This window comes from Corvus hawaiiensis, chromosome 10, assembly GCF_020740725.1.
Source record: "Corvus hawaiiensis isolate bCorHaw1 chromosome 10, bCorHaw1.pri.cur, whole genome shotgun sequence".
Classification (NCBI taxonomy): Eukaryota; Metazoa; Chordata; class Aves; order Passeriformes; family Corvidae; genus Corvus; species Corvus hawaiiensis.
The window spans coordinates 19869349-19897314 of record NC_063222.1 but is presented as its reverse complement, the minus strand read 5'-3'; the positions used below and the strand labels follow the sequence as shown (position 1 = coordinate 19897314).

At 58.1% G+C, this 27966-nt stretch overlaps 1 protein-coding gene across 2 annotated transcripts; it reads left to right on the top strand.

The window, feature by feature from the left end:
* EPHB3 (EPH receptor B3) lies at positions 1 to 27648 on the top strand. Of its 2 annotated transcripts, none has more exons than XM_048314544.1 (16): positions 1 to 112; positions 13369 to 13433; positions 13805 to 14477; positions 21602 to 21757; positions 21908 to 22243; positions 23013 to 23137; positions 23295 to 23463; positions 23556 to 23661; positions 24075 to 24127; positions 24294 to 24416; positions 24515 to 24762; positions 25006 to 25221; positions 25313 to 25462; positions 25557 to 25750; positions 25916 to 26071; positions 26376 to 27648. In XM_048314544.1, the coding sequence occupies exons 1-16, from the start codon at positions 16 to 18 to the stop codon at positions 26482 to 26484; spliced, it is 2976 nt and encodes a 991-aa protein (XP_048170501.1). In that variant the 5' UTR covers positions 1 to 15; the 3' UTR covers positions 26485 to 27648. The 2 variants fall into 2 exon arrangements, with proteins under 2 accessions (XP_048170501.1, XP_048170500.1); XM_048314543.1 differs by having other exon boundaries at positions 24030 to 24127.
* Positions 27649 to 27966: the final 318 nt, after the last annotated feature.

The window sequence follows — 27966 nt, the reverse complement described above, 5'->3', positions numbered from 1 at the left end:
CGCACCGCCCCCGCCATGGCCGCGGCTCGCCCGGGGGCCCCCCCGCCGCCGCCGCCGCTGCTCCCCCTCCTGCTGCTCCTGCTGCTCCCCGGTGGCCGCCGCGCTCTGGAGGGTGAGTACCGGGCGGGCGTGCCCGTCCGCCGCGCCGGGGCCCGGGCGACCGCGCACGGGTGCACGCATCCTCCGGGATGTCCCAGGCCCGTTGTGGCTCAGCTCGACTCGTCGTCGCGCCGCGGATGCCCGGTTGTCCCTGCGGAGAGCTCGTCGCCGCAGCCCCGCTCCTAGCGCTTAGCCGCCCTCAGTAGGTTTCAGAGTCAACGCCCCGTGGAACCGAGCCCGGCGCGGCAGAGCCGCGGCATCCGCGGCCGGCGGCTGCTGGCAGGGAGCGGCGCCTCTTTGGATACTCGGTTCACGTTTCGAGGCTTTTCGCCACGACCGAGAGGGCTGGAAAATTAATATTTCTTTCAGTGGAAGCTCGCGGCGTGCCAGAACTGGTGGGGCCGCGGAAGGAGTGTCTGTGTGCCGTGTCCGGCTCCATCCCTTCCCCGGTAGGGCTCGCCGCGCCCGCTGCCTTAACCCCCGAGGCTCCAGCGTGGGACCTCCGGGGCGAGTGGCCACGCGTGCCGCATCTACCCCCGACCGGGTGTGCGCTCCGCGGCTCTTCCACCCTCGAGTTCCGATGGAGTTGGGAATAGAATGGGGAGTAATTCTCTCCCCCTTGGAGAGTGGACGCAGGTCCGCGGGGCAGCGCCGTTGCACCCCCAGCTTTCAGCGAGGAAAGAGGCTTTTGGCCCCGCTGGGGTACGGGGGTTCCCGGGCGGGCAAGGCGGGTCGCACCGGAGAGAAGGAGGAGAAGAGGGCCCGGACGGGTTTTTGTCTCGGCACAAATTGTGCGGGGCTCCGGCCGGAGTGCCAGGGGCGGCGGCGTTCTGGTGTCCGGTAACCGAACCCGCTGCCGGAGCGGCGGGAGGGGGCTGGGAAGGGAGGGACGGAAGGGAAGGGAGATCCCCCGGTCGGAGAGGAGCTGTGGGTGCCCCCGCCCGGGGGCTGCTCGGAGAGGGTGTCGTGCTCGGGCTCCCGCTGCCGTCGCCCCGCGTTGCGAGGTTCGGGCCGCGGCGCCGGGGGTGGCCGTGGGCAGGAGCCCACTCCGCTGCGGTGGATGGGGGACGTCTTTCCTCCGGCTTTGGGCTTTGTAGAAAGTTTGGGGGGTGGTTGTTGTCCGCGTTCCTTTTCATTCTCCCTCCGTGCGATTTTTGTTTTTTCTTTAAAAGGGAAAAAAAATTAAAATTCCTCGTCCTTTGTACGCTGTAGGAAGCAGAGCTGTGGGCCTGCCGGGTCCGTGAGCTCCTGGCTAAGCGGGGACCCCGCGGCAGGAGGGGAAGGGAGAAGCGAGCAGCACTCAGCCCTCGCGGGATGGAGGCTCCCGAGCACCCGCCCGGGGATCCCTGCCTTCTGGAGAGGTGCCGGAGGATGAAGTTGTAGGCAGGGAGCCCGGCGAGGCCCCACGCTTGCGGGTAGCCCCTCACAACCTGCTTCCCATCAGCGGTTTGGGAATTTGGGAAGGATAGCTGGCGTGGGGGCTGGCAGCACCGATGTGCATCACCTGGGGACGGTCCCTCCAGTCCCTGGGGAGACAGGGAACCCCAGCCTCTCCCCCGCTGCCGTCCAGGGATGGAGCAGTGCAAAGAGTCTGATGGAGAGAAAATAAACAGCCCCTGCTGAGGAGTCACTGGGTTTTTTCAGCTTCCCGAATGTGTGGAGGGGTCAGTGGCTGAACACACCATCTGAGAGGTCAGGGCCCAGCTGGGTGCCAGCCCGGTGGAACCACTTCGGGGCTGGCTGGCGGCTGCCCAGCAGTTTTTGGGCTGGCCCCGATTCCCCTGGGATTCTTTCTCTCTCTGTCTCTTCCTTTTTTTTTTTTTTTTTTTTTAATTTTTTTTTTTCCCCTTTGCTCTTGTTCAAGCTGGATGGAAAGTTGCAGCTGGCCTGGAGAGGCTTCTGCCTTGCCCAGCTTAGGGAAGCCGCTGCTCGCATCAGGGTCAGCAAGCTCCCACTCTTCTGCTGCGTTGGGCATTTCTGTCCATGCTCAACGCTGCTTCCTGACGGGGACCGGCGCGTTCCAGTGGTTACTGTAAATCTCGTGTGCACGTTTGTTTGGATATTTTAGTGCTGATCATAAATCTGGCGTGGCCATAAATCTGTACGCACGTCCTGCAGACAACAGCAGTGAGCAGTCCCCAGACCCCGGCCACTTTACCGTCCCCTCCGAGGTGCACTGGGCTGGGCTTACAGCTGGTGCCGGGCTGGAAGGGCAGGGGGCTTTGGGGCTGGATGGCGCTCCCCGTTCCCAAGGGGATGGTGGGGAGTTGGGTTTCTTTACAAGGCCCCACGGGGGTGGAGGAGAAAAGCCGCGCTCGGCAGCAGCTCAGTGAGGGCTTTGTGCTGCCGAGGAGAAAATGGTTTCTCTCCAGATCCTGTAAGTGCGCTGGGTTTGTTTGAAGTCACAATGTGTTTTTCTTCTCCGGTTCAGCAGTCCCCGGGCCGGCTGCAGAAGGAATGCTCTATCCGGGGGCAACAGCGGATCCTTTCTCCAGCGCAGGGGTTTGAGCCGAGGAGTTTGTCCCGGCGGGGCTGTGGGAGCAGAGGCCCTGTGGGGAGCGGACGCGGTGGAACAGCATGGGGAATGTGCTGCGTTCCAGGCCCTTGCCCACCATCCAAGGGTAAAACCCCAGGCTTCAAAACACCCTGGCTCAAGGGAGCATGGACAGCCACAGACTGGATCTGCCTGTCGCCCTGGGGGTGCGGGTGGACTGGGACAGGGACTTGCTCTCCCTAGGAGCCACTCTCCCAGGCCATTCCTGCCCTGAGCAGCCACTCTGGATTCAGGACTCCATTTAAACTTGGGGTTTCCCACATGCTTCCCCATAAACTCCCATGCAGAAGCATTGCAGTTTGCTGCACGTAGTCCTGAGCAGACTTGGGCTCTAGTGAAATAGCCAAACCCCCCAACGCAGCAAGATTTCTAGGGGGGATTTTCTTCATCTGGTCTCTGCCCAGTGGCACCTCCCAGACCCCAGCTGGGTGTTACACAGATTGACCACACTTCTCTCTGCACCGGCAAACCCCTGCTTAATTGACCCCTGTGCTGGAACTGCCAGGTATTTTCTTGGCAGAGAGATTTGCTTTCTGTTTAATTACTTTTCACAGAAATGGCATGTTTCTTGGCGGGGCAATGGGAGAAGTTGGCCCTGCTGTTTTATGGATGCTTGGGGTAGGGCTGTGAGGGGAAGCGGATCGTGGGGCTCCGCAACACTCACTGGATTCATTAAATCTCCCATTCCTCACTAAAAGCTGCGCTTGAGGAAGCCTTCCCGTCCGTGCTCCCGAGGAGGGGAGAAGGGCTTTCCTTTGTGTCAAGTGAAGCATGCGGAGAGCCAGGGAGAGGGAAAACTTGGAATGCCGGGGTCCATTTGCAGCCCCATGATTCTGCCTCAGTGTACAGCGAGGCTGTGGCTGCCGGGCCATGCCTGCCCAGCCCTTGCGATTGGGAATAGCGGCCTCTGGTTTTTAAGGAATGAACCGAAACTCCTTGTTTTGTTATGATGACTTACTGCAAGAGATATTTGGGGAAACCAGTTTGTTGCATTTTATTTCCGTGAGCCGTTTGCTGCTGCTGCTGCTGGAGCAGGGGAGCTTGGTGTTTAATTAAAACAGCCCCAGCAATCTGAATCACAGACTTGCATGTTTTTAAAATTGTAGCTGTTCCTGTTGTGCTGAGTCAAACTGGTTTGTCGGGATTAAGCGTCTCTGCCTGGGAGCCGCGCTGGGGGAAGGGTGCTGGGGCGGCCCCGGGGTCGGAATCCCCACTCTCAGCTGGTGCAGACCACAGGGTGGGTGTCAGCCTCTCCTGGAGGAGAACCCTGGGAAAGGGGGACTATACCCAAGGGCTGCAGTGGAGCTGGTGGTTACCATTGCCGCAAGCTTCTCAGTGGTTGAAACCATAATGAGCTGCTGTTGTTTCTGTGTCCAGCATGTTCCCATGAAGTGTTTGGGGGATGGTGGGGATGGGGGTGCCCCTCCAAGGCCAGGAATCTCCTTGCAGAGCCTCATGCCCCAGGGGATGGGCTGCCATCTTGAAGGCCAGGCAGCCTGTTGCAGTGACACTCCCACCAGCCTGGGACCGTCCCATTTGAAGTCATGTTTTGGTTTTTTTATTGCATTTTTGTTGTTGTTGTTGTTGCTCCAAACCCAGCCCTGTGCTCTGGCTGGGCGGTGCTGGCAGTGGGGCATGGGCCGTTCCCTCACAGAGCTGAGCCCCAAGTGGGAGCCATTTTGTAGGGAGGGCATGTGGGCATCCTGCCTGTGGAGGGACAGGCTTGGCAGAGTTGGTGAAACCTCATCCTCCTGTGCTTGGGGACCATTATCACCCGCCCTCAGCATGGCCATGGAGGAGTCATGGAGCCAAGCTTGGGAGTGGGGCAACGTCCCCTTTCCGCAGGGCTACGTCCCTTTCCCACAGTGCCGCCGTTCCCAGAGGGGCTGCGTCCCTCCCCTGGTGCCCGCTTTCCTCTCGGCGCAGCCCAGTCCTCCAGCCTGTGCTCCCTGAGTCAGGAGGTAGCGAGCCCAATGCTGGCTTCGCATGGCCGCCCTGCTGAAGAGGAACGGGAGCCATTTTGGGAAGAGGCTGGAGCACAGCGGCATGGCTGAGCACCGGGCCCATCGGCTGCTCTCCATGCACGTGCCAGCGTGTGTTGGCTGAGGGTCCCAGGCTGGGACAGGGGGGAGGATTTTGCTGGGGGGGTTCTCTTTATTTTATTTTTGCCCATTGCTAAGCCCTGCTGTGCTGCGGGGCCTGGCGTTTCTCATGCATGTGGCAGGAGCTGTTGACAAACACCTGTTTCCCAGCCCCCTCCCCAGGAATGCCCCGGGGGCCCTGCGGGGGCTGCAGTGCCGGAGGAGTGGGCGGCAGGGATGTCCCCTCCCAGGGGAGCCCTCCACCAGGACTCTTCTGCCCAGCAGCAGCTGCAGGGGGATTTGAGCCTCCCTGTTCCTCTCTGAGGTGTGGCTGTTGCGCGGGGCTGCCAAAATCCATCCCTGTCCTGGGGAAGGGACGCTGCTGTCCCCATGTCCCCTGCACCCACTCCTGCATCTCTTGGGTGCTCAGCGCCTGCCCAACAAGGGCTGGGTCGCAGGGGGACCCCGCAGGGAGGGGGGGCATGCACACACGGCGTGCTATCCAAGGCCTTTTTTTATTAATGAGAAAAATGTGCAGGGCTTGAACGATCGCCAGGAACAGATTTATTCTAGTTCCCCAGAAATTAAACCGAAATGAAGGAGCGAGTCAGCCCGGCCCGGCACCCCCTCCTGACTCTGTGCTTGTTTTAACTTTGGAAGAATCTGACTTTGGGGGTGGGGGAGGTGGAGGAGAGAGGGGGGGCAATATTTGGGTTTAAGCAGTTCCAGATGGGCTTGGTGCTCTTGGAGAGCTGTGGAAGAGAGCAGAGAGCAGCGCAGAGATTTGGGTAACTGCCCCAGGCAGTAGAGAGGAGGGAGATCTTGGCAGAAACTCCCACTCTGTGCTGCCGGGATGGGATGGAGCTTGGCAGCCAAGCTACCCGTCTGTGGGGCGAGCCTTTGGATGTGCACCGAGTAACCTTTTTTGGGGAAGGGGTGGGGTTTTTTTTTTCTTTTAAATGTCATTACTCCTTCTCTGGGCACTTTCCAAAAGTACAACCTGGAAAAAAATGGAGCTGGAGGGGGAGAGGGGCCTTTTGGATCTCAGCCTGACGCAAACAGTTGCCCTGCGGAGGCAGGTCTGCAGTACCGACCGCCTTTTCTTCCTTCCCCTGGGGACTTTGGGGCTCTTCATCTGGCCCCACCAGCCCAGCTCAGCTTGGTGGCCCCGTGGGGACATCTGTCCCGTGAAACCATGGCCACAGGGCAATGGGGTCACAGAGAGAGGTGGCAGGAGCGTCCCCATCATAACATGTCGTGGAAACAAGGGTGTCTTTGCAGGCTGATTTGCTGCCTATGTCCTAGTCAATGGCATTTGTGGCTCGAACAGGTCTGGCATCTCCTGATCGGATGAGTTATTTCTGTGGCAGCAGAGGACGGCTGCATGGCCATTCCTGCTGGGGATGGCGACCTATAAATCTGTCCTGCCTGCTGGCCATAGAGCTCCTGCCTGCCTGGCACAGCTGGTTGCATTGTCCCTTTGGCAGAGAGCTGAAGCAGGCAGCCCCTTCCCCTGGGCCAGGCAGGGACATTCCTGTCCCAAGTGGGCAGTCTGGTAGCAAGCAAGGATGAGAGGCTGTCTGTGGGATCTGTCCATTCCCCTTTGCACGCAGCCTGGCACAGCAAAAGCATCTTGTCCTCCTGGACAAGCTGAAGCAGCAAGCACCAGGGTACATCCACCATGTGGGCAGGGATGGCAGCTCTTCCTTGGCCAGGCTGACCCTGGAGTAGCACACTGGGCTCTGACATCCGAAATCCCTATGGTATTAATAGAACAGTAATTGCAGTGCAGGGCTGGGCTTGGGCAGCTGGCTCCCATCCTCTCCCAGCGTTGGTACGGCCTTTCTGCAGGACCAGGGCCTGGCAGCAGGACCTGGCAGGCTTTGGGCAGTGGGCTGCACGTGTCCTTGGCATGCAGCTGGAAGGCAGAAGCTGCTGTCCCAGGCAATAGTCCCAGGCTCCCAGTGCTGTGCTTTGGAAGGGGGTGCTCACAGTGTGATGCTGGTGGGTGCTGGAGCCCAGCTTGGTGTGGCCCTGCTTGTAAAACAGCAGAAACCTGCCCTTCCCGCCTTGATCCAGTTTGTGACCAGGCGGAAAGGAGCACCCATCCCTCCCTGCATCCCAGCCGCTGCCACTTGAGCTGCCTTTTGCAGAGCTGGCACCTGTCCTCTCTCACATGCTTCAGTCTGTCTTGCAGCCATCAGGAAACAGCTCCTGGTGAGGAGCACGTGGCCGGAAAACCCTCTTCAGCCGGTTAGCGGATGGTGGGTCGGCAACAGGGCAGAGCTGGATGGAGGGAGCATTCCTGTCCCCCTCCGCCCCACATGCCAGGCAGCTCCCAGTCATCTGGGATCTGGACCTTGCCAATGCAGAAGGTGCAGGACATTGAGATCGGGTGGGGAGGACTATGAGAGAGATGCGGTAGGCCAGTGGCTCAGAGCCACAGGACTGTCTCCTGGCATGAGGTTAATACCCCAGTGTAGGTGTGGGATTGGGAAATGAAGGATGCATCCTTGGAATTGGAGTTTTGGGCCCTGCTGTGAGCTTACCATGGTTCTGGCAGGGCCAGAACTGGCAGTGGTGAATGATGCTGGGACTGGCAGTGCTGCCCACCCCTGGCTGGGCTCTCTGGGCAGGCACTGCCCGGCTTGGTGTGTGCATGCGCAGAGGGGCCTTAATCTCAGTTGGGGCCTCTGGGCCCTGCCGTAATGCAGAAATAATGAGTCTATTATTAAGTGCCCACAGTACTTCTTCACTCCGGTGGCTCGCCTCCAGCAGCAGGCAGAACCTGCCCCGCTTGAAGTGGATGTGTCATCATTTGCCTCAGCAAATCCGATCTCCTTTGATGATGGGCCAAACGCCCTTGGCATGAAGGGCCACAGCTGTGATACAGGCCCCTTTTTTTTCTTTCTTCCCCTCCTCTCTTCCCTTTGTTCCCAGTTCATTGACAAGTCGCCGGCTTGCTTCGGACCTGGGACAGGTGGACATTGGTGGGCATGGGCAGTCAGAGCCCCCCAGCTGCCCTGGCAAGGGATGGGGTGGGGGCCAGCTCCCACGGCAGCCTCGCGTCTCCCCCCTTGGCGCTGGGGAGCAGCAGGCGCCCTGCTCGGCATAAGGACAGGTTCCCAGCGTGGGCGGTGATAGGGAGTGCTCCAGCCCTTCCCTTGGGCTGAACCGCACTGCCTGGCCTGCCCAGCCTGACAGTCGGGGAGGGCAAGGGTGGAACCAGCACAGCCCCCTGGCCTTGCACTGGGTGCTGGGGTAGACCGGTGTGCAGGGGGTCCCCAGAAGAGATGGGATTCCTGGGGGAGGATGAGTGCATGTGAGCTGTGCAGCATGCTGGCAGTGCTGCCAGCCCCATCTCTGCAGAGGGAACTAGCAGACAGTGCCTGCCAGAACCTTCCCCAGGCTCCCAAACCCCATGCCTGGCACGTCCACCATGGGTACCCCCTGACCACCGAGGATGCCTGCTGGTGCCCTGCCTGCTGCCTCCCACCCTGGCTGCAGCCTTCCTCCCTGCTCTCCTGGCTCTTGACCGCATCAGCACGAGCCTCTCCTCCCTGCAGTGCAGCTCCGGCGCAAGGGGCTGCCAAGTGCTGAAACCTCCCAGCACGCCACCTCCTGTGCTCCAAAGCTGCTGTCTGTGGTGTGCTCCATCCACGGAGCACGTGGGCTGAGCGGGACGGGAGAGCTTTCTAAATGCAGGCAGCATGTGGAGTCGTCTAGCCTTGGAGCAGGGACATCCCCTGCCTGGGAGGAGGATGGCTACAGGGTTTAGCTGGGGTCGGAGGAGGAAGAACCCTCCTGGAGGAGGAGGAGGGATCTGGGTGAGCTGCATGCTTCAAGAAAATGTGTTGCGGGGTCTCCCAGACCTGACGAGCTCACAGGGTGCTCCCGTGGCTCAGCTTTTGTGTACAGAATGCTTGTCAGCGGGAAAAGTGCAACCTCAGGTTCTCTCCCACAGGCAGCTCTTTGTTCCCAGATAAAGGACCTTACACCAAAGGCCCTTTGTGCCGCTGCTCAGAACAGTGCTGGGATTAATTGTACCGATAGGTGCTTGAATGGAGAGCACGCAAGGCCACTCGCTCCTGGCGTAATTATCTTCAAAACCGAGAAGGAAATTAAAATATGCAGAGAGATGCCCCTTTTGGTGGCTTTTTGACTAGCAGGCAATCTCCAAGATTTAAAGTGCATCTCTAAACAAGCTGGCATTCCTTCCAGAGAAGAAAAGCATGGCAGTGAGGGGAAGAGGCATCTGGCACTACTGTTAGCAGCCACCATGGTGGAAGCCAAGCCATGTCCTGGGGCAAATGGCCTGGCCATTGATGGCATCTGCAGGAGTTCAGCGTGGGGCAAGTGGCCACATAAGGCCAGTCTGGGCCACTTGCCCCACGCTGAGCTCCTGCAGACATGGTGCCATGGTGTGCATAGCTCCCAGAGAGCATGGGTACGTTGCAGAACAGGTTCCTCTGTTTGCAGCGAGGCTGCGTGGGTGTCTTTACTAACTTTTCTCCCTTGCCTTCTTCCAGGATGCTGTGGACTTGCATGAGCTGCCTTCTCCTCATCGGGGCAAAGAGCTGGCATTCTACATTGCTAGCATATCCTGATAAAAGCCATCAGTCCACGTATTCAAAGGAGAGAGCATTTAAAGTGGAGCTTATTGGTGGAGACGATTGAGTCTTCCCCAGTGGCTTCATCTTGAAAGAATTTTGATATTTCCCCCCCCTTTTCTGGCTCAGCCATCACTGCTGCGTGCGTCTGCCGCTCAACAGCGCGAGACGGGCTCTCTGGGCCTCTTAAGGGGGGAGTTCAAACGTTTTCGCTGGCCTCAGACCATGCATGCTGCATTCCTGAGCCTCAGCACCGGGAGAAAGAGGTCCCTGGCTCCAGATGGGTCCTTGCCAGGGCTTCAAACACCTAGTGAGCTGCTGGGGACTCTGTGGAGGTGATGGGAGGGCTGCTGGTAGGGGACCCCTCGTCTTTGGAGCTCGGGATGTGCTTGGGAGGGGACTTGCAGGGCAGGCAAGAGGCAGCCAGAATGATGGTCACAGCCCTGTCCAAGGAGTAAGAATCTTTCCCTATCCCGGGATCCCACTCTGCCATGGAACTCCTGCTTCGATGTGGAGTCAACCATGGCCAGCTGCACTTGCTGAGCATAGCAAGGCTCCTGCTCCATCTCTTGCTTTTGCCCAGCTGAAGGTAAGGAGAGGACAACTCCCCTGCGCTGCAGACAGTGATAAAGCAAGCCTTAGGGTGACTTCCCCAAGCTGGCGAAATTGGGAGCCAATTTCCCGTTGACTAATGGGACCAGGCTCTTGCTGTGGTGTGCGGGATTGAAGTGGCTTTGACTCACTGTTCAGCCAGCCCTGACACTGTTCACGTCCCTCCACAGTACCTGCAAACCTGAACCGCGCCAGGAAATCACTGGTGACACCTCTCAGGCCACCTCTGGCACCATGGGCCGGAGGGAGAGAGCAGCTGGTTGGTCCTGAACCACTGAAGCCCAGTGTTTTTGGGAGAGGACCAGGTTCAGGGCCAGGCCATGGTGAGAGCTCTGCGGCACCTTTAAGAGCTGAGAGCAGTTTCTGCAGCTCAGCTCAGCATGTGCCACCAGACCCTGGATCACGCAGCACAGAAGCCCACAGGGCCTTCCACCCACTGCCTTCACAGTGGCAGGCCGCAAGGGTCTGGGAGGCTCCACTGACCCCACCTGGGTCGCTCCTATGGCTGCAGGAAACCCCCACTGCCCTCTGTGATCAGCCTGTTTCCTTTAGCTGAGTTGCTCGGTGATTTTTTTTTGTTATTATTATTTCCCCTCCCCGCTCTCTCTGTGTGGTTTACGTGGCTCTCACGCCAGCAGCCAGCTTGGCTCTGTCAGTTTTTTCTCTCCTCTGCTGGTCAGATGGCAGATGCTGCCAAATTAGGATGCAGGCAGCGAGCCTCCTGTCCAAGCTGAGGTTCTGCCCACGGCTGACACTCGAGGGGAAGGATGCTGCCGGAGGGGACGACTGCTATGGCAAGCGCTTCCTACATGGGACCTGCTGCTGGGCAGGAGAGTTCCCGCATACCTTGGACAGGTTTGGGAAGCAAACACCCACCATGGTCTGGTCAGTCCAAGCTATGCTGTGGCTTGCCACAGCATCCTTATGTCGCTCTACTTGCGGGCACACCCTGCCACCTAGATCCCCATCTCCCCAGCCTGACTCACCGCCACAGCCGCTCATCCATCAGCAGCCCCAGCCCTGAGCAAGCCGGGCATCCCTTCCCCGCTCCTCCTGCAGAAACAACCCCCAGCTGGCTGTGCCAGCAGCAGGGCCTTGCACTGGCTGGACCCACACAGAGTATCCACACTGGGGGCTGGCAGCCCCGCACTGTGAGCGCTGAGCACACACTTGGCTCTGCTCACCGCCAGCACGGCATGTCTGGGCCCTCACGGCACCGCTGTGCCCTTATTAGGGCAGCCAGCGCAGGGCCTGTCCCTCTGAGAGGTGTGGGCAGCCCCCTTCTGGAACCTGCTCCCCCATCATCTGGCACTGCCCACCCGCCCTGGCAGCCACCCCACGCAGGGGTCTGGGAAGCGCAGCAGCATCTCCAGTGGTCTTGTGGCCATGCAGAGCCATGCTTGGAATCCTGCTGGCATTCAGTAACTGATGGTGTGGGAAGTGGGAAGGGAGACAGATGACGGCTTGGTATGTCCCCTGGGCACGTAGTGCCATGGGACCAAGCAGAGGCTGTCTTATGGGTGCACAGACTCATTCTCCCCATCCTGTGTCCCACCTTCCTGCATTACCTGCTTGGCAGAGGGCTTCTTCCTTCTGTCCCTCTGTTTTTGCCAGATGCCCCTAGTTTGTTTTCTTGAGAAACAGCAAATAACCACTGCCCAGTAACCATCTCTGCACTGGTGTCTGTTGTAGATGGTGCCGCTCTGCACCTCTCCCGATAGGGAGCTGGCACCATTAAAGGTTTTCCTCCTTCTGTCCCCAGTGCCATGTCCACTGCTAGTGCCACCAGCCCGCAATGGGACTGTGTTTGTGTTTGCTCCAGGTGAACAGCCTGGGTGAGAAGCAGGCTCGCTGGCCCAGCTGGGAACCTGGCAAACCACGAGGCCGGTCAGAGAGCCCACGTGTCCCCGAACGTGCTTGTTTATCTGTGCCGTGGTGGCACCCACAGCCTGTGCTCCCAGCCTGTCTGTTGGTGCTGGCTTGGGAGCTGCTGGCGGGTCTCCCTGGGCTCAGACGCGGGAAGAAGGTGTTTACCTCCTTTTGGGCTTCATCCGAAACCCTGCCATGCGTGAATGCTTCCTTCCTCCTCCACACTTCCTCCCTGGCTGGGTCAGCCTGGGGTTTTTCTGGGGTGGAAGGAAAGAAGCTGAAACTGCCTCTTGCTGTGGGGCTGAGCCATGGTGCTGGTACAAGTGAGCTGCCCTGGGATGTCCTTGTGCCCCAGCTGGCGTGAGTGAGCTGTTCCCAGCCTGCTGCTGGGTCTAGGAGAGCCATGGCTCCCTGCCCTTCATCTCAAGCCTGGGTGGGCTGAGAAGTGGACGGATGGATGGGCAGCCCGTGGGGAGCTGCACGGGGTTTGGGATGACGCCATACTTGCGGCTGGGGAGGGGGATGCCCTCATCCGGGAGGTGTTTGTGCGCTGGTCCTGCATCCTGCTCGGTGCAGGCAGCAAAACCCCCCTGAGCACCCCAGGGCCTCCAGGCATTTGCATCCCCCTTCCGCGAAACCCCCCCTAGGCAGGAGAAGATCCAGAGGACCCCGGGGTGCCTGCTCCCCTCCAAACAGCCTAAGGGCCATCCCTGGAGTGGGGCTCACAGGGCCAGCAGCTCACAGAGGGGCCATTGGCCCCTGAGCATGTCAGTGTGTTCTCATCCTTGCGTTTCACTCCCGGTTTTTGCACGTGGTGCTCGTGCGGAGCCACGCGGCTCTGCCCGGGATTAGCGACAGCTGCCTGCAATTGCAGCTCTTCCCAGACAAGCGTCTCGCTCCCCCAAGGCTGGGGCTGGGGCTGTTTGGGGAATGCTGCCGGGGTGGTTTGTCTTGTAGTCTGCTCCAGGAATGTTGGCCAGACGGTCAAATTCTTCTCCCCTCTTGTAAAATGAGTGATGTGGGGCGTCTCTGGGAGAGCAGCCTGCCAGTCCCTCCTCCTCTGGATAAACCTGCCTGGCCCGCACCGCCCTGTCATGGGAACGGGCCCTTTCAACCCCAGCCACAGTAAATACGCGCCCTGCCAATGCAGAGGGGGAGGGTGCGGACAGGGGCGCCTGGTCTTCCTCCTTTGGCACCCTCTGCACTGGCTGGGGGGCACGTTTGGCCGTGCTAGTGGCTGGGGATGGCAGCCTGTCCCCATCTCCCCCTGGCCACCTGGCTGGCTCCTCGTCCTGCCGCTTGCCTGCTCCAGCACAGCTCTCTGGGGACGCCTCGCTCTTCCTGTTCTCTTGACAGGAGAAGAGAAATCTGGAGTCTGTCTGTGCCGCTCCCTCCTCCTCCCACCATGTCTCACCCCCCAAGTTGCTGTTTTCCACAGAAATGTCAGGCTCAGCTCTCCTCTCCCCCACTCCTCCTGGTTTTTTCCCCTCTAATCTTGGCCTTCATCTCCAATTACTTCTTTTTCTCCTTCCTTTCTCTCCAGAGACCCTGATGGACACGAAGTGGGTGACCTCTGAGTTGGCATGGACAACTCATCCAGAGACAGGGGTAAGTTTGGAACCAGCACTGGTCCTGACCTCCAAAGGGCAGAGCTGGCCCTGGCCCCATGGGAATCATGGTTTCTCACCAGTGCCTTTGTGAAGCTGGCTACATCTTTTCTCCTTCCCTCCTGTGCTTATCCTCACCTGATGAAACCATCTCCTCTTGACTCGGTGCCAGCAGAGCGGGAGTGCCATGGTCCCTGGCCTGGGTTGCTCTTAGTCACCTTGATGACCAGGAGGGTTGTGACGGGTGGAGGTGCAGCTGCTGCTCTTCCCTGTTGACTGTTGCCTGTTCCCCCCCACCCTGTGCCGTTCACGATGTGTCCATGGCACTGACGTCCCTGGCTGGGGATCTAACCCTTTCCTTCTCAATCTCAGTGGGAAGAAGTCAGTGGTTATGACGAGGCCATGAACCCCATCCGCACGTACCAGGTCTGCAACGTACGGGAGGCCAACCAGAACAACTGGCTTCGTACCAAATTCATCCAGCGCCAGGATGTCCAGCGCGTCTATGTGGAGCTGAAGTTCACTGTGCGGGACTGCAACAGCATCCCCAACATCCCTGGCTCTTGCAAAGAGACCTTCAACCTCTTCTATTATGAGTCAGATACGGATTCTGCCTCCGCAAACAGTCCTTTCTGGATGGAGAACCCCTATATCAAAGTGGATACAATTGCCCCAGACGAGAGCTTCTCCAAGCTTGAGTCTGGCCGCGTGAACACCAAGGTGCGCAGCTTTGGCCCTCTCTCCAAGAATGGTTTCTACCTCGCCTTCCAAGACCTGGGAGCCTGCATGTCCCTCATCTCCGTCCGGGCTTTCTACAAGAAATGTTCCAACACCATTGCTGGCTTTGCTATCTTCCCGGAGACTTTAACGGGGGCCGAGCCCACTTCCCTGGTCATCGCACCAGGCACCTGTATCCCCAATGCAGTGGAGGTGTCTGTGCCCCTAAAGCTGTACTGCAACGGTGACGGCGAGTGGATGGTACCCGTGGGAGCGTGTACGTGTGCTGCTGGATATGAGCCCACCATGAAGGATACCCAGTGCCAAGGTATGTGCATGGCAGAGTGATCATGGCTTTTGTCCCCGTGGGTGCATTGCTGTGAAGGAGGTGGTTTTGTGTTGAGCTCGATCTGGTTTTGGAGGCTTTTCCCTGATGAGGGAGCAGGGTGATATCTTAGAGGACTGGTCTGCAGTCTGACTCCGAAGCCTTAAAGCCTTTGCTTTCTGGACTTGTGCAGTGTCTGCTGGGACACACTGGTGAGCAACCACCATTGCATCCTCTGCAGGATGCATCCCCTTACACGGAACTGCAGCTGAAGGCATGGCCCTCAGCAGGGATCCAGCACATTTAAGCCCTAGAGCATTACCAAAATCTCTCTCTCACCGCTGCTGCTGTATCCAGCATATTCCCTCTCCCTCCTGCAGTGCACATGGCTGGGGCAAGTGATTGTTCTTGGCAAGTGTGATTTCACGCTGCTTGTGCGGAGGCACTCGGAAGCACTGGTGGTGAGCAGGGCTCTGCTGTGGGAGAAGCCATGCTGATGCATGCTCCCCCTGCCAGCACTGAAAGCTTGCAGCAGGGATGGTAGGGAGCAGCACGAAGGCAGGGGATCTGAAGCTCCCTGTTCTTGCTGGAAGGGAAGGAAACATATTCTGCACATGGAGATATTGGGGATGGAGAGCCACCCTAGCAGCAGGATAGCTCTGTGTGAGTCCTGCAGCTCTCCCACGATAGCTTTGGTGTTGCTGTTTAACCCCAGTTCGGGTGTGCTGATAAGAAAAAATCTGTCTGGATGGATGTTGCAGTCCCTTGGGGTGATTTCTTGGGAGCTAGCTTGGAGCTTCTTGGGACCCTGCCCGGGGGTGGCTGGGGTTTAGGGCAGGAAGGTTGCTGTTCCCCTTGGCTGCAGGCATTGCACAGGGAGTGGGATGCTGGCTGGGCCCCCAGCGCTGGATGCCTTGTGCTCACCGATGACGGGATGCTTGGCACCGGCCCTTTGCTCTTGGCAGGGGCCATGTGATTTGGGATGGGCCGTGACGTGGGGCTCGGGCCAGGCTGGCCTCCCTGTTGGCTTTGGGAGTTGACAGCCATGCTGCTGTGGCTAGTTAGGGAGAGCTCAGTATCCACAGGGCCGCAGCTCTGCCGGAGATCCAGAACCTCCAGCACCATCAGTGCCAGCACAGCCCTTACTTCAGTGCCACGGCCCCCTGCGTCAGTCTTGTAAGCAGCCAATCTGGCTCCCCCTGAGCAGATGGACACCAGTGCCAGGCATCCATCCACACTTCAAACTGCACTGAGGTCCGTGCTCCTGGGAAGCTGCTTTCCTTCTTGCTTGGACTGGGAGATCTTAGACCATACACAGTGTTGATTCTTTCCCAGCAGAGAGTGGGGTTTGGGCACAAGGTGATGCAGCTTCCAGCCAGCACTGGGGCTGTGCTCAGGGGGTAGCATCCCAAGGCAGGACTGAGAGCTCCTCAGATTACACTCAGGAACCTGGGGCAAGGTCCTGTCTCCACATCCGCCGAGCTGGACAGACCCCCATGTGGCAGCTTTCCCAGCGCCTTTGATTTCCCACCAAGCCCCAGCTTCTGCTGCAGCAGGCAGGGAAGCCACGCTGGGCCGTGGGCACGTCTCCATCCGGCAGCCTGCCTTCTCGCTGGGCAGAAGCGGCGGTGTCCTCACGTTTCTCTGGGAAAGTTGCGCTGCGCTTGTAGGATCAGATTTTCCGCCATATGATCGTGTGTTTTAAGTGGAAACAGCTGAAGAAGGGCTGGGAGAAGCTGGAGCTTCAGCTCCTTTTCTCCTCTCGGCTGGATGTTCCCTTACTCCATTTCGAGAGTCCAGCAGCACCGAGAAGTCTCCCAGCCCCTGTGTCATGGGCAGCAGTGTGGATGAAGCCCCCCAGAGCTGGGGTTTCATCACTCCCGCCCCGGGGAGCCCCCGGAGGCTTCACCGCGTGGGCGAGCAGCGCTCCAGAGTGCCAGATGGCATTTTAATAAATAACAATACCCAGTTACTGCTTAGATGGGATAAGCCCTGTTGTAAATCTCCCCCTTTCCCCAGACTTTCAGTGGCCTTTGAAGATCTCCTCCTCCTCTTTATCTCCATCCAGAGCCAAGATTAGAGCTCGCATTCAGACCTGTTACAATGCAGCTTGTATCCCGGTCCCTCGGGAGCGGAGGGCTCATCCTGCCCGACTGAAGACAGTTTCTTTGGCATGCTTTGTAAGGCGATACGCCAGGCTGGTACCTGGCGCTCTACTCCTGAGTTGCCACAGCATTGATTTGGCATCTCATTCTCAGCCTCATTATCTTTATTTAATTAGCACGCGGCCCTTCTGGGGGTTGTGCCGCTTCCCACACACTCCCTGCCATGCAGAGCTGCAGAGGCAGCTCTTGGAGGACAAGGAGAAGCTGCTGGCCAGGGAGGGGGGCAAAGGCTCCCACATGCCTCCACGGGCTGGGATGCACTGCATTCCCACCCCAAGCCCTGCAACCCCTGGGGTTCAGCCTTCCCCCCAGCCCCACCCCTTCTCCTTTTGCTTAGGAGGCACCCAAAGTGTTCAGGGGATTTGGTGTCAAGGAGCTCCCCAGAAATGCTCTTGGGCATGTGCTCCATGATGGATTTGTTGGGATTTGCACCCCTTGTATTGCCGGCTTCACATAAAGACAGAAAGGCTGCTGTGCCAGGGTGAGCAGTGAGCCCCTCCTTGCATGTCCTTCTGCTCGTGGGGAAGCCCTGCAGGAGGGCTACAGTGCCCCCAGAGCCTGCACCCCACTTGGGAGGGGGGACTGAGTCTGTGTGGTGCAGTCCGTAGATACCCAAACCATAGGAGCAGCAGAGGTGACAGTGTCCAGCATGACACCACACCTTCCTGAGACCCATTTCTGAGTCTTTTTGATCGTTCTTTTCTCATGGCCCCAGGCACTGAACATTTGGGCACAATCAGTAGGTGAGTGCAGGTCAGGCTGGGACCAAAATCAGAATTTTTGCAAAAATAAATTTCCCTTGCAATCAGTGACTAATGAAAACATCACCCTGAATTAAAGAAAAAAAAAAATTGCCAAGCAAGCATTGCACTTGCCAACTGTTTGCAGCTTTGCATTGCAACATGGGCTTGCTGCATGAAACCCAGGAAGTGAAACTGCCTGGGATTAATTGCCCGGGCTTCCAGATCAAAGGCAGCAGCAGGGAAGGCAGGGAGAGCTGCCGGTTTACAGCCAGGCAGTTCCACAATGGGTTACTTGTAACACAGTCGAGGAAATCTGCCCCTGCTGTCCTGCCTGTGACCCGCTGTGGCTCAAGAGGCAGCTTTGCTTATTGAAATTTTTTTTTTCTTTTCTTAAAAAAAAAAGAAAAAAATTATTTTCCTGACTGTTCCTTGGATGCCACTTCAAACCCCCAAGGGCTCTTTCCCTTCTCTCCCTTCAGATTTACTCCATTCACTTTTGGACTGCACTAGTGTGAAATATTTTCACCCAAAGGGTGATTATTTTACTTTTTTTAAAATAACTGCCTTTTAAGAGAGACTTAAAAACAGAGTTACCGCCTCGGCTGTAGCCAGGCTGTTGCTTCCACAGCTCTGCTCCATCTGTAGCCACTTACGACAGCGGGAAGGGAGCGAGCTGTGCAGGTTCATAAAGCACAGATCGTCCCAAGCAAACCTGACTGCTGCCTCTAAAGAAATTACAGGGTTGATGGGCAAAGGGATATGATCAGTTTAATTTATCTAGGCTCAGGCGAGGCATTCTACTTCAGTCCTACAGGGAGAGAAATAGCTGGAAGGATGCTGGAATATTGTAGTGTGAATGGGAAAGCAGTCAAAACATGAAACATGGTAGTTTGGAGCTGGTATTTCCCAATGTGTCACAGCTATCCCTGCCTTCCCCAAGGGAGGGGACCCCAAAGTTTTGGGGATGCACACGTGGTTTGTTGCTGCTTGCCTGCATCCCATGCAATAATGGAGGCTGCCTACGGGATGAGTCACTGCTCTCTGCTGCTGCCAGAAGGGTTTTATTTTGGTGTTTTTTTCAGCTCCCTTCCTTGAACTTTATTCACCAGGGTGGGAATTGTATTTGGGAATAGTACCCTCCTCTTTCCCCAGCTCTGTATTGCAGCTCTTCGAGACAGGATCAGGCCCTGGAGGTGGGCAGCTGATGGAAATCCTGGAGGGGCTGCCAGAAGCAGCCGGATGGCCGGGTTTGCCACGCCGGGTGTGCAGTGCCCCATAGGGGGTGCAGGGGCAGCTTTACAGCAGGGCTCTTTTACTGTCCTCCTCCTTCCCACACCCCACACAAATCCCCTCTGTGGCTGATCCCTGCTGTCAGGCCAGACTGCCTCTCCCTCCCATCAAACCAGCGGCTCCTCTTCAGACCGGGGAGCTCTGCTTCGGTTCCCTGACCTGTTATCCTGTGGCTGTCACCAACTGTCATGTTCTCCCCAGAGGTGACCGCAGCACAGCACCAGGAGATGTGATCTGTGTGCAGAGGTTCAGAGTTGTTATTTTATTTGAGGACACTTCAGCAGGAAAAGTGCTTATGCAAAGCTCTCGGTAGGAAGAAGGAAGCCTGGCTTCCCAGCTCCGGCTGGATGGAGTCACGTTCCCACTCCAGAGCTCCCAGGCTCGTTCCGCAGCGTGCCGGCCAAGACAGTGGTTGTTGTACAGGCAGTTTCTTGCAGAGAAGAGATGACACAGCGGCTTATCCACCAGGGGCCTGGGATCAGCTTTCAGCTCAGTTACAGCCTTCAAATGTGGCGGCTGAGAGCTGTCACACTGCCACCAAGGTCTTTATGCTCTGATTTATTAAGCAGAGTTGGAAACTTAAAACACTGGAGTGCATGTGAGCCTCAGTCCCTCTGCTGCTCTTCCCCTTCTTAACAAGGCTGGTTCATGGCTCATCCCCCTCCTGCCAAGGTGGTATGAGGATGCAAAGAAATGGCCTTCATCCCTTTTGCCTGCACTGGGCACTACTTAGGGGTGGCAGGCAGCTGCCGAAGGACAGCTCTGCCTGTCCCTTCTTCCTTTGTCTGGGAGGCCACTATCACCTGTAACCCACTGGGCACCGGCTGGCACTTTGTGTGCGGCAGGCCAAGTGCCCTCATCCCTCCTGCATCCTTTGCAAGCACCTGGCTGTCCTTGGCTGCCATGCCTTGCTTGGGCGGTCAGCTTAACACAAGCTTCACTCTCCCCCCAACAAGCCTGCTCAGGGGGCTTTGACCCTGATGGATCTGGGCTCCTCTCCATAACCAAAGCATGTTTGGCAGCTTTCTGAGCCCAGAGCATTCCTGTCCAAGAGGTTTCAGTCATCTCTCATTCCTCAACAATCTGGTTCCTTATGTGTGAATCTGCATCCACCCAGTTTGAACCGCCTGGGACTCCAGACGGGGTGGGTCTGCCTGTGCCGAGGCTGCTCTGTGACCTCTGGGCCTCTGCTGTCCACATAAAGACACATTTTCTGGTGGCCTGGGTGTCCCAGGCTGGGGAGACAGAAGCCCTCCTGCTGGCCTCCCACTGCTCACCAAGGAGCAAATCTGCGCACTCCTTTGCCTTCCAGCCTGCACAGTTGGGATGGGCAAAGCTTTCATTTCCAAAGGGAAGGCCCAGAGGCTGGGTGAACTCAGGTCAAGGAGCTGGAGTCAGTTGAGCCACGTAGTTGGTCCTGTTTTGACCAAAGAAGAGCCTCCTTGCCAGAAGGCTTGCACCCTGGGAGCAGGAAGCAGCTCCTGACACCCATCCGGGCAGTGGGGCTGGAGAGCAGGCAGTCATCTCTGTGAGGGGCTGCTCTCACGTCCCCCTGGCCTGCACTGGAGCAGGGCTTCTCTCTTGGGGTTGCTGCTGCCCGGTGCCTGGACAAACCAGGGGCCCAGGACAGCACCTGGAGCTGTGTGTGGGTCCCTGCAGGGCTGGCCCTGCAGCATGTGACTCACAGCACTCCACACCCCGTGTGGAGCTGCAACCAGCCGGAAAACTTCCACAGAGAGTGTCGGGAGATGCCTCATAGCAGGAAACTTCCACTTGCCACAGCCTGGTGAAGCACCAGGAAACCTCCCCCTGTTTTCAGGATGATGTGTGACAGGCGTGGGAGGTGGGAGGGTTACGTGCCCTCGGAGCTTCCCTAACACAGTGGAGCGAGGAGGACGTGCCCTCCTTCGGGGCCATCAGTGCTGATGCTGCCCCAGCTGTGGCAAACAGGGTGATGCTGAAGCAGAGCTGGCACCAGTGGGTCTCTCACCTCATCCAGCTGCAAACAGAGCACAGACTCCACTTCCTTGGGCAGCACTGTGATAAACTGGGCTGTTCTGAGGTGTGGGTCAGGTTCCCAAGGCCGCTCTGCTCCTCAGCTCAAGTGCTGTTAATCCTTTCACGTGCCCCTCATTACAAATAAACACCTTGCGGTGCCAATTGGGCCATATCCCAGGACTTGTGGCTCCTTGAAGGACCCTGATCGGAAGCGGAGGAGGGAGGTGGCAGTGATGCTGAAGCAGCTCTTCAGCCAAGGACCTGCAGGAATGTTTTCATCTCGCTCAGCACTCCACTTGAGCCGACCTCGTGAGGTGCCGCCGCCCCGGGACTGAGAAGTGGCTGAAGAGCCTGAGGCGGAAGGTTTGGGGCTGAGTGGCTGATTTTGGGTGGTAGAGGCCTCTCGCAGGGGCTGCTGTGGACAGGGCTGAGGAATTCTTTCCTTCCCAGCCTTATTTCCCCAGAGGATGGACCCAGCACTGTGAAGGTTGCCAGGCCTGGAAAGCAGCATGGCCTTCCTCCATGGAAGGGAGCATGGTAAAACCCTTGGAAAAGGCAGTGAAGAAACAAAACTGACAAATGGACCTCCTGGATGGACCTGCCCTGGCCCGCCATACTGCTGGTGGTGACCAACTCTTCCCACCTCCAGTTACCTTGGGCCTGCTGCTGGAGCACAGCATTTCCTGGCAGAGCTGTGCCTGGGCCGGCTGGTGCTTCCAGCTGCCCACTCTTCCCACCCTCCCCAGCCTGGAGCACTGCATCCCTGGGCATGGGTGATGGTGTTGGAAAGGCTCGTAGAAGGCCTGAGGTCTTCAAGTCACTGATCTAAGATTTGGCAGGGCAGCAAGGAAGGGTCTGCCCACCTGTGGTGGGAGCAGTGAATGTTTCCTGGGTTCACTTTATAACTCAGGTCTGATTTTCTTTCCTCTAGCGTGCGGCCCGGGAACCTTCAAGTCTAAGCAGGGGGAAGGTCCCTGCTCCCCCTGCCCTCCCAATAGCCGGACTACCTCTGGAGCAGCAATGGTCTGCACTTGTCGAAATGGCTTTTTCCGGGCAGACACGGACCCCGCAGACAGCGCCTGCACCAGTGAGTCCTCCTCGGGGCAAGGAGGGGAGGCAAGGGAAGCTGTGGAGGTGATGGGGATGTGTGTCTGGGAGGGGGGTGTGTGCTGTGCCCATGCCAGCGGTGAGCTGGACATGAAGACACCCCATCGCTGCCCCTCGCATTTCCCTGCAGGTGTCCCCTCAGCCCCTCGCAATGTTATCTCCAACGTGAACGAGACATCGCTGGTGCTGGAGTGGAGCGAGCCACAGGACACGGGCGGGCGGGATGACCTGCTCTACAACGTCATCTGCAAGAAGTGCAGCGTGGAGCGGCGCCTGTGCACCCGCTGCGACGACAACGTGGAGTTCGTGCCGCGCCAGCTCGGCCTCACCGAGCGACGCATCTACATCAGCAACCTGATGGCCCACACCCAGTACACCTTCGAGATCCAGGCCGTGAATGGCATCTCCAACAAGAGTCCCTACCCTCCCCATTTCGCCTCTGTCAACATCACCACCAACCAGGCAGGTCAGTGGAGCCACCAGGGAGCAGGGGCTGTGTCTCGTCCTCAGAGCAGAGTGGAGCAGAGATTTCCTTCTGACAGCCTGGGAGGCTGCAGTCCTTTGTGGTGCCGCCTAACCGGCTCTCTGGACCTGCATCTAATCCCCTGGGTAAACTGTCCTCTCTGTTTAAAGCATGTTCCTAGAGGAGATGAGATCAGAATGCTTGCAAGTGGAGAAGAGTAGGGCTGGAAAATGCTCCAGAGAGCTCTGGATCTCTTAGACCTACCCCAGAGATGGTGTGCCTGCTGCAAAGGGAGGAGGAAGGAAATGAGATTTCTCTCCTGTGTGCCTGGGAAGGCTCAGCACCAGCCCAAGCCTTCACAGGCAGTCAAATGCTCTGCTGTTCCCTCCTTCCTCCCGCTCTGGCCCTGCTCCAGCGTGCTGGTAATCTCCAGCCACTGCACTCTGATCTGATTTCACGGGTCTTGCTGCTGGGGTGGAGCACAGAGCTCCTGGCGAGTGGAGGAGGGGACAGAGCCCCAGTTTGGGCTGGCAGGGCCCTTCCCCAGACCAGTTTGCAGCTAGGCATGGGGTGCTATTTCTGAGGCTGCTCTTGGTGTTGAGATCACACCTCCTTATGGAGACTTGGGGGAGGCCAGTCTCAAAGCTTTTCCATGCCTTTCCACCAAGATTATCCAAGCAGGTCCCAGGCAGAGAATCCCCTACACTATGTGGGATGGTGGAGGGGGAAACGTGGCACAGGTGGCTCATTCCTCTCCTGCCCTCCTTCCTAGCCCCATCTGCCGTGCCGACGATGCACCTGCACAGCAGCACCGGGAACAGCATGACGCTGTCATGGACTCCCCCAGAGAGACCCAACGGCATTATTCTGGACTATGAGATCAAGTACTCAGAGAAGGTAAAACAGGAGCAGCCTTTTCCCTCCTCCAGCCCTTGTAGTTGGCCTTCAGCACCATGGCAAAGGGGATCCCTGCAGACGTGATGCCTGGGGGATGTGGGAGCCAGCAAATGGAGGGTGGCTTCACAGAGGTGACACCCACATGTCTCCCCTACAGCAAGGCCAGAGCGATGGCATTGCCAACACAGTCACCAGCCAGAAGAACTCAGTGCGGCTGGACGGGCTGAAGGCCAATGCTCGGTACATGGTGCAGGTCCGGGCACGCACCGTGGCGGGGTACGGCCGCTACAGCCTCCCCACGGAGTTTCAGACAACTGCGGAGGGCGGTAGGTACCGGCACCGGGCCGCCTCCATTGCCCAGCCCTCCCATGCGTGCCCCATTCCCAACCTGACTGATTCCTGCTTGTCCCTCCATCAGGTTCCACCAGCAAGACTTTCCAGGAGCTGCCTCTGATCGTGGGTTCAGCCACTGCAGGGCTGGTGTTTGTCATCGTGGTGGTGGTGATTGCTATCGTCTGCTTCAGGTACTGGCTTCTCAGGGAAGAGGGTTTCAAAGCTGGGTTTGGGGGTTGCTCACGTCTGCCACAGAGCTTTCCCCCTCCCCAGAGTGGGCAGAGCTCTGCAGCTCCAGTCACAGAGTGAAGGACTGGACTGGCCACACATGGGTCCCAGAGCAGGGGTCCTGTGGGAGGATTGTGCCTCTGCTTCCCCAGGACGAGCTGGGCTCTGCCCAGGCTCCTGCCATGCGCTCAGCACAACCAGGCCATCTCCTCCCATCGCACCTCGGGTGGAGGGATGGCTCTGCACACAGGCTGCCAGAGGGAAGGCTCTCTGGCATAGGCTGGCCGTGCCGGGATTTGGAAGTTGGCAGTGAATGTCTTTGCCCCATCAGGAAAGGGATGGTTACTGAACACCTCCTCTCGTCTCCTTTGGGCAGGAAGCAACGCAACAACACCGACCCCGAGTACACAGAGAAGCTGCAGCAATATGGTGAGTGTGAGAGCCCAGCAAATGGACTCTGCTTGTCCTCTCCAAACTCCTACCCTGTGCAAAGGGGCAGCCTTTGCTAACAAGGGGTGGGCTGACAGCCAGCCAAGTGGCTTGGCATCTGTCACCCATGGTGTGTCCCTACTGCTGATGACTTCTGCCCTTGCAGTTACCCCTGGGATGAAGGTGTACATTGACCCCTTCACTTACGAGGACCCCAACGAAGCTGTCCGGGAATTCGCCAAGGAGATTGACATCTCGTGTGTGAAAATAGAGGAGGTCATTGGAGCAGGCAAGTCCTGGGGCTGGGCACAGCAGGTGCTGAGACTGCTGCCTCTCACCCTGTCCTGTGGCTCACCATGCTGCTCCCCTCTCTCCTTCCCACCACAGGGGAGTTTGGTGAGGTGTGCCGTGGGCGCCTGAAGCTGCCTGGCCGCCGCGAGATCTTCGTGGCCATCAAGACACTGAAGGTGGGCTACACAGAGCGGCAGCGGCGGGACTTCCTGAGCGAAGCCAGCATCATGGGCCAGTTCGACCACCCCAACATCATCCACCTGGAGGGTGTGGTGACCAAGAGCCGCCCAGTCATGATCATCACAGAATTCATGGAGAACTGCGCGCTTGACTCCTTCCTCCGGGTGAGCATCCATCTCCTCCTGCCCTGGGTTGGGGGCTGCAGTGCATGGGGAGGCAGCAGCTCTGAGCCCTTCCCCATCCCTCTACATGGTCATGCTGGTGTCCCCAGAGTTAAGCTCTTCACAGACATAATGAGTGGAAGAAGAGGGGTGGCTCTAGGGAGGAGGAAGGTGATGGTAGCACGTTGGGATCCTTCCTCAATCTGTTCAGGGTGTTGCAAACCCCTCTGGTCTCTCCTCTGGTAGTTGAATGATGGGCAGTTCACAGTCATCCAGCTGGTGGGAATGATGCGAGGCATTGCCGCTGGCATGAAGTACCTTTCGGAGATGAACTATGTGCATCGGGATCTGGCTGCCCGCAACATCCTGGTCAACAGCAACTTGGTCTGCAAAGTGTCTGACTTTGGGCTCTCTCGCTTTCTGGAGGACGACCCGGCTGACCCCACCTACACCAGCTCCCTGGTATGGGACACTCAGGAGGGATCCACCAATTTGGGGGTGGGGGGAGACACCTCAAGTATGCACTAAATCATGGAGCTGTGTATCCTTGCAGGGGGGCAAGATCCCAATCAGATGGACGGCTCCTGAGGCCATTGCCTACCGCAAATTCACTTCAGCCAGCGACGTGTGGAGCTACGGCATCGTCATGTGGGAAGTGATGTCCTACGGGGAGCGACCTTACTGGGACATGTCCAACCAGGATGTAAGTGCTCTCTGGGAAGTAGGGAACTGGGAGCTGTAGGCTGCCTGTGGGAGCCCAGATGGCTCACAACCTGCCTCTGCATATCTCTCTGCAGGTGATCAATGCTGTGGAGCAGGATTACCGCCTGCCACCCCCCATGGACTGCCCCACTGCACTGCACCAGCTGATGCTGGACTGCTGGGTGCGGGACCGCAACCTAAGGCCCAAATTTGCACAGATCGTCAACACGCTGGACAAGCTCATCCGCAATGCTGCCAGCCTGAAGGTCATCGCCAGCGTCCAGTCTGGGTCAGTGACATCCTTGTTTCCAGCCAGGATTTACCCCAATTCCAGGGAACACTGGAGTGGTTGGGAATAGAGCTGTGGGAGGGCAGGGATAAGAAATCTCCTCTGCTTCCAGTTACACCTCTCCATTCCCTGCTCCCTGTGACCTGTGGCTCTCTTGCCCTTTAGCATCTCCCAGCCTCTCCTGGACCGCACTGTCCCAGATTACACCACCTTCACCACCGTGGGAGACTGGCTGGATGCCATCAAAATGGGACGGTACAAGGAGAACTTTGTCAATGCTGGGTTTGCCTCCTTTGACCTGGTGGCACAGATGACTGCGGAGTAAGTCCCTGCTTGGAGGGGAGGAGGGAGCAGACTGGGACTGGGGCTGCTGTACACTGTCCCTTGCCTGTCTGACAGCCGCCTCCTCCCACCTGGGTGCATGGTGGTCTGAATTAAGGACTGAGATTCAGCATCCAGTCCCAAGGGAGTTCAGGTTTAGGATTCAGCATCCAGTCCCCTTTGGTGTTAGAGGGAGCACTGGAGCTTGGCAGAGGGCTGTAATGATGGATAGGTTCCTTGCCCCAGTGGGGCAGGGCCACTTGTTTATGTTGCTGAGGGCTAAGTCTTCACCTTTTCCTTGCAGGGACCTGCTGAGGATAGGGGTGACGCTAGCAGGACACCAGAAGAAGATCCTGAGCAGCATTCAGGACATGAGGCTGCAGATGAACCAGACGCTCCCAGTGCAGGTTTGACCACAGGGGACTCTGCATTGGAACGGACCAAGGGAACCTGCCAACCAGGTTCAGTTTGCGGTGCAGCCCAGCTTCCTGTTTTCCCCTCCACATGGCGCTCCTCTGCCTCGGACGGTCGCCTGGGACGGGATGGGATGGGACGCCCTTCCCTGGATCGAAGGCACTCATGCTGAGAGGGAGCCCAGCTTTTTGTCCCATGTCCTGGAACGGCGAGGCAGCAACACATCTTCATATTGAAGATGGATTATGGGACAGAGATGGCACATCCCACTTCTCACCCTGTCTTGGTGCTCATCGGTTTGAAGAGTTGTTCTGCTTCTTGGATTTCTTTTCACCCTGTTTTCTCCCCAGTCCTCACTTCCCTCACCTCCCCGAGGCCACAGACTGTTGACCCGTCCGCTGAGTCCGTCAGACACGTCCGAAGCCTTCCCTAACTCTTGTTCCCCACGTGGAAGCAGCCGGAGGAGGCCGAGCTGGCGACAGGGCTGGGGCCACCAGCCCCAGACAATCAGTCCTCTTCTCCAGCCCTGGCAAGCCCTCCGCCCAAGGGTCTGCACTGGAACGTGTCCGAAGGGAAGGCTTCGCTCCCTTTCTTGGCTTTGCACGCCAGAACCCGAACCCAATTTACTATGCAGGGAGTTAGGCAAAAAAAAAAAAAAAGAAAAAAGGAAAAAAAAAAGAGATATATTAAAAAAAAGATAAGAGGGAGCAGAAAGGGGAGGGAGGGGGACCAGGTGCCTGGCTCCTCATCTCTTACCCTCTTGGTTCTCCTGGCCGGCTCTGGACTGCAGAGCGAGGCCATCAGCACGTTTGCACAGGGACCCTCCGCCCCCGGACCGATGGCAGCCGCGCTCCCCCCGAGGGGCCGGAGAGCGGGGCTGGGGCGGGGGCTGCGCCGGGGGCCACGGCTCCCCCAGCCTCCTCTTTTATGCAGAAGGAGCAGGTGCCGCCGGCGCGGCTGCCCGCTCCTGACACACGCTGTGATTGCTGCCAAAAGACTCACTCACCTTTCCCTGAGGATTCACTGCAGCCCGGTTCCTCCGAGCCGAGGGAGAGACTCCCAGCGTGCCTGAGTGTGCGTGAGTGTGTGCATGCGTGCGTGGGTGTGTGCTGGCCGCAGGACTGTGGGAGGTAATGGGCAGAATAAAGGCAATAAGAATTTTACTCGAGTTTCCTTTGCTCGATCGCGCTCTCATTGGATGGGCCCGGCTGCCTGCAGCTTCGCTGCCCACCAGGGTCATCCTTCTTCTCCTCCTGGCCGACCCCAAACTGGCTGTGTGCCCCTTTCTGCTCCCCCCTTCTCTTGCTGTCACGTTTTCAGGTTGTCCCACAGGGACCAGGCAGTGATGCTTTACCAACCCTGTGGTGCTGGGAGACCCAGCGCAATCCCCATGCGGCACTTAGGGTGGAGGTTCTGAGTCCCAGGTCAGAGCCAGTCAGGAAACTCTATCTAATGTACTATACTCAGCATTTTTTTCCCCC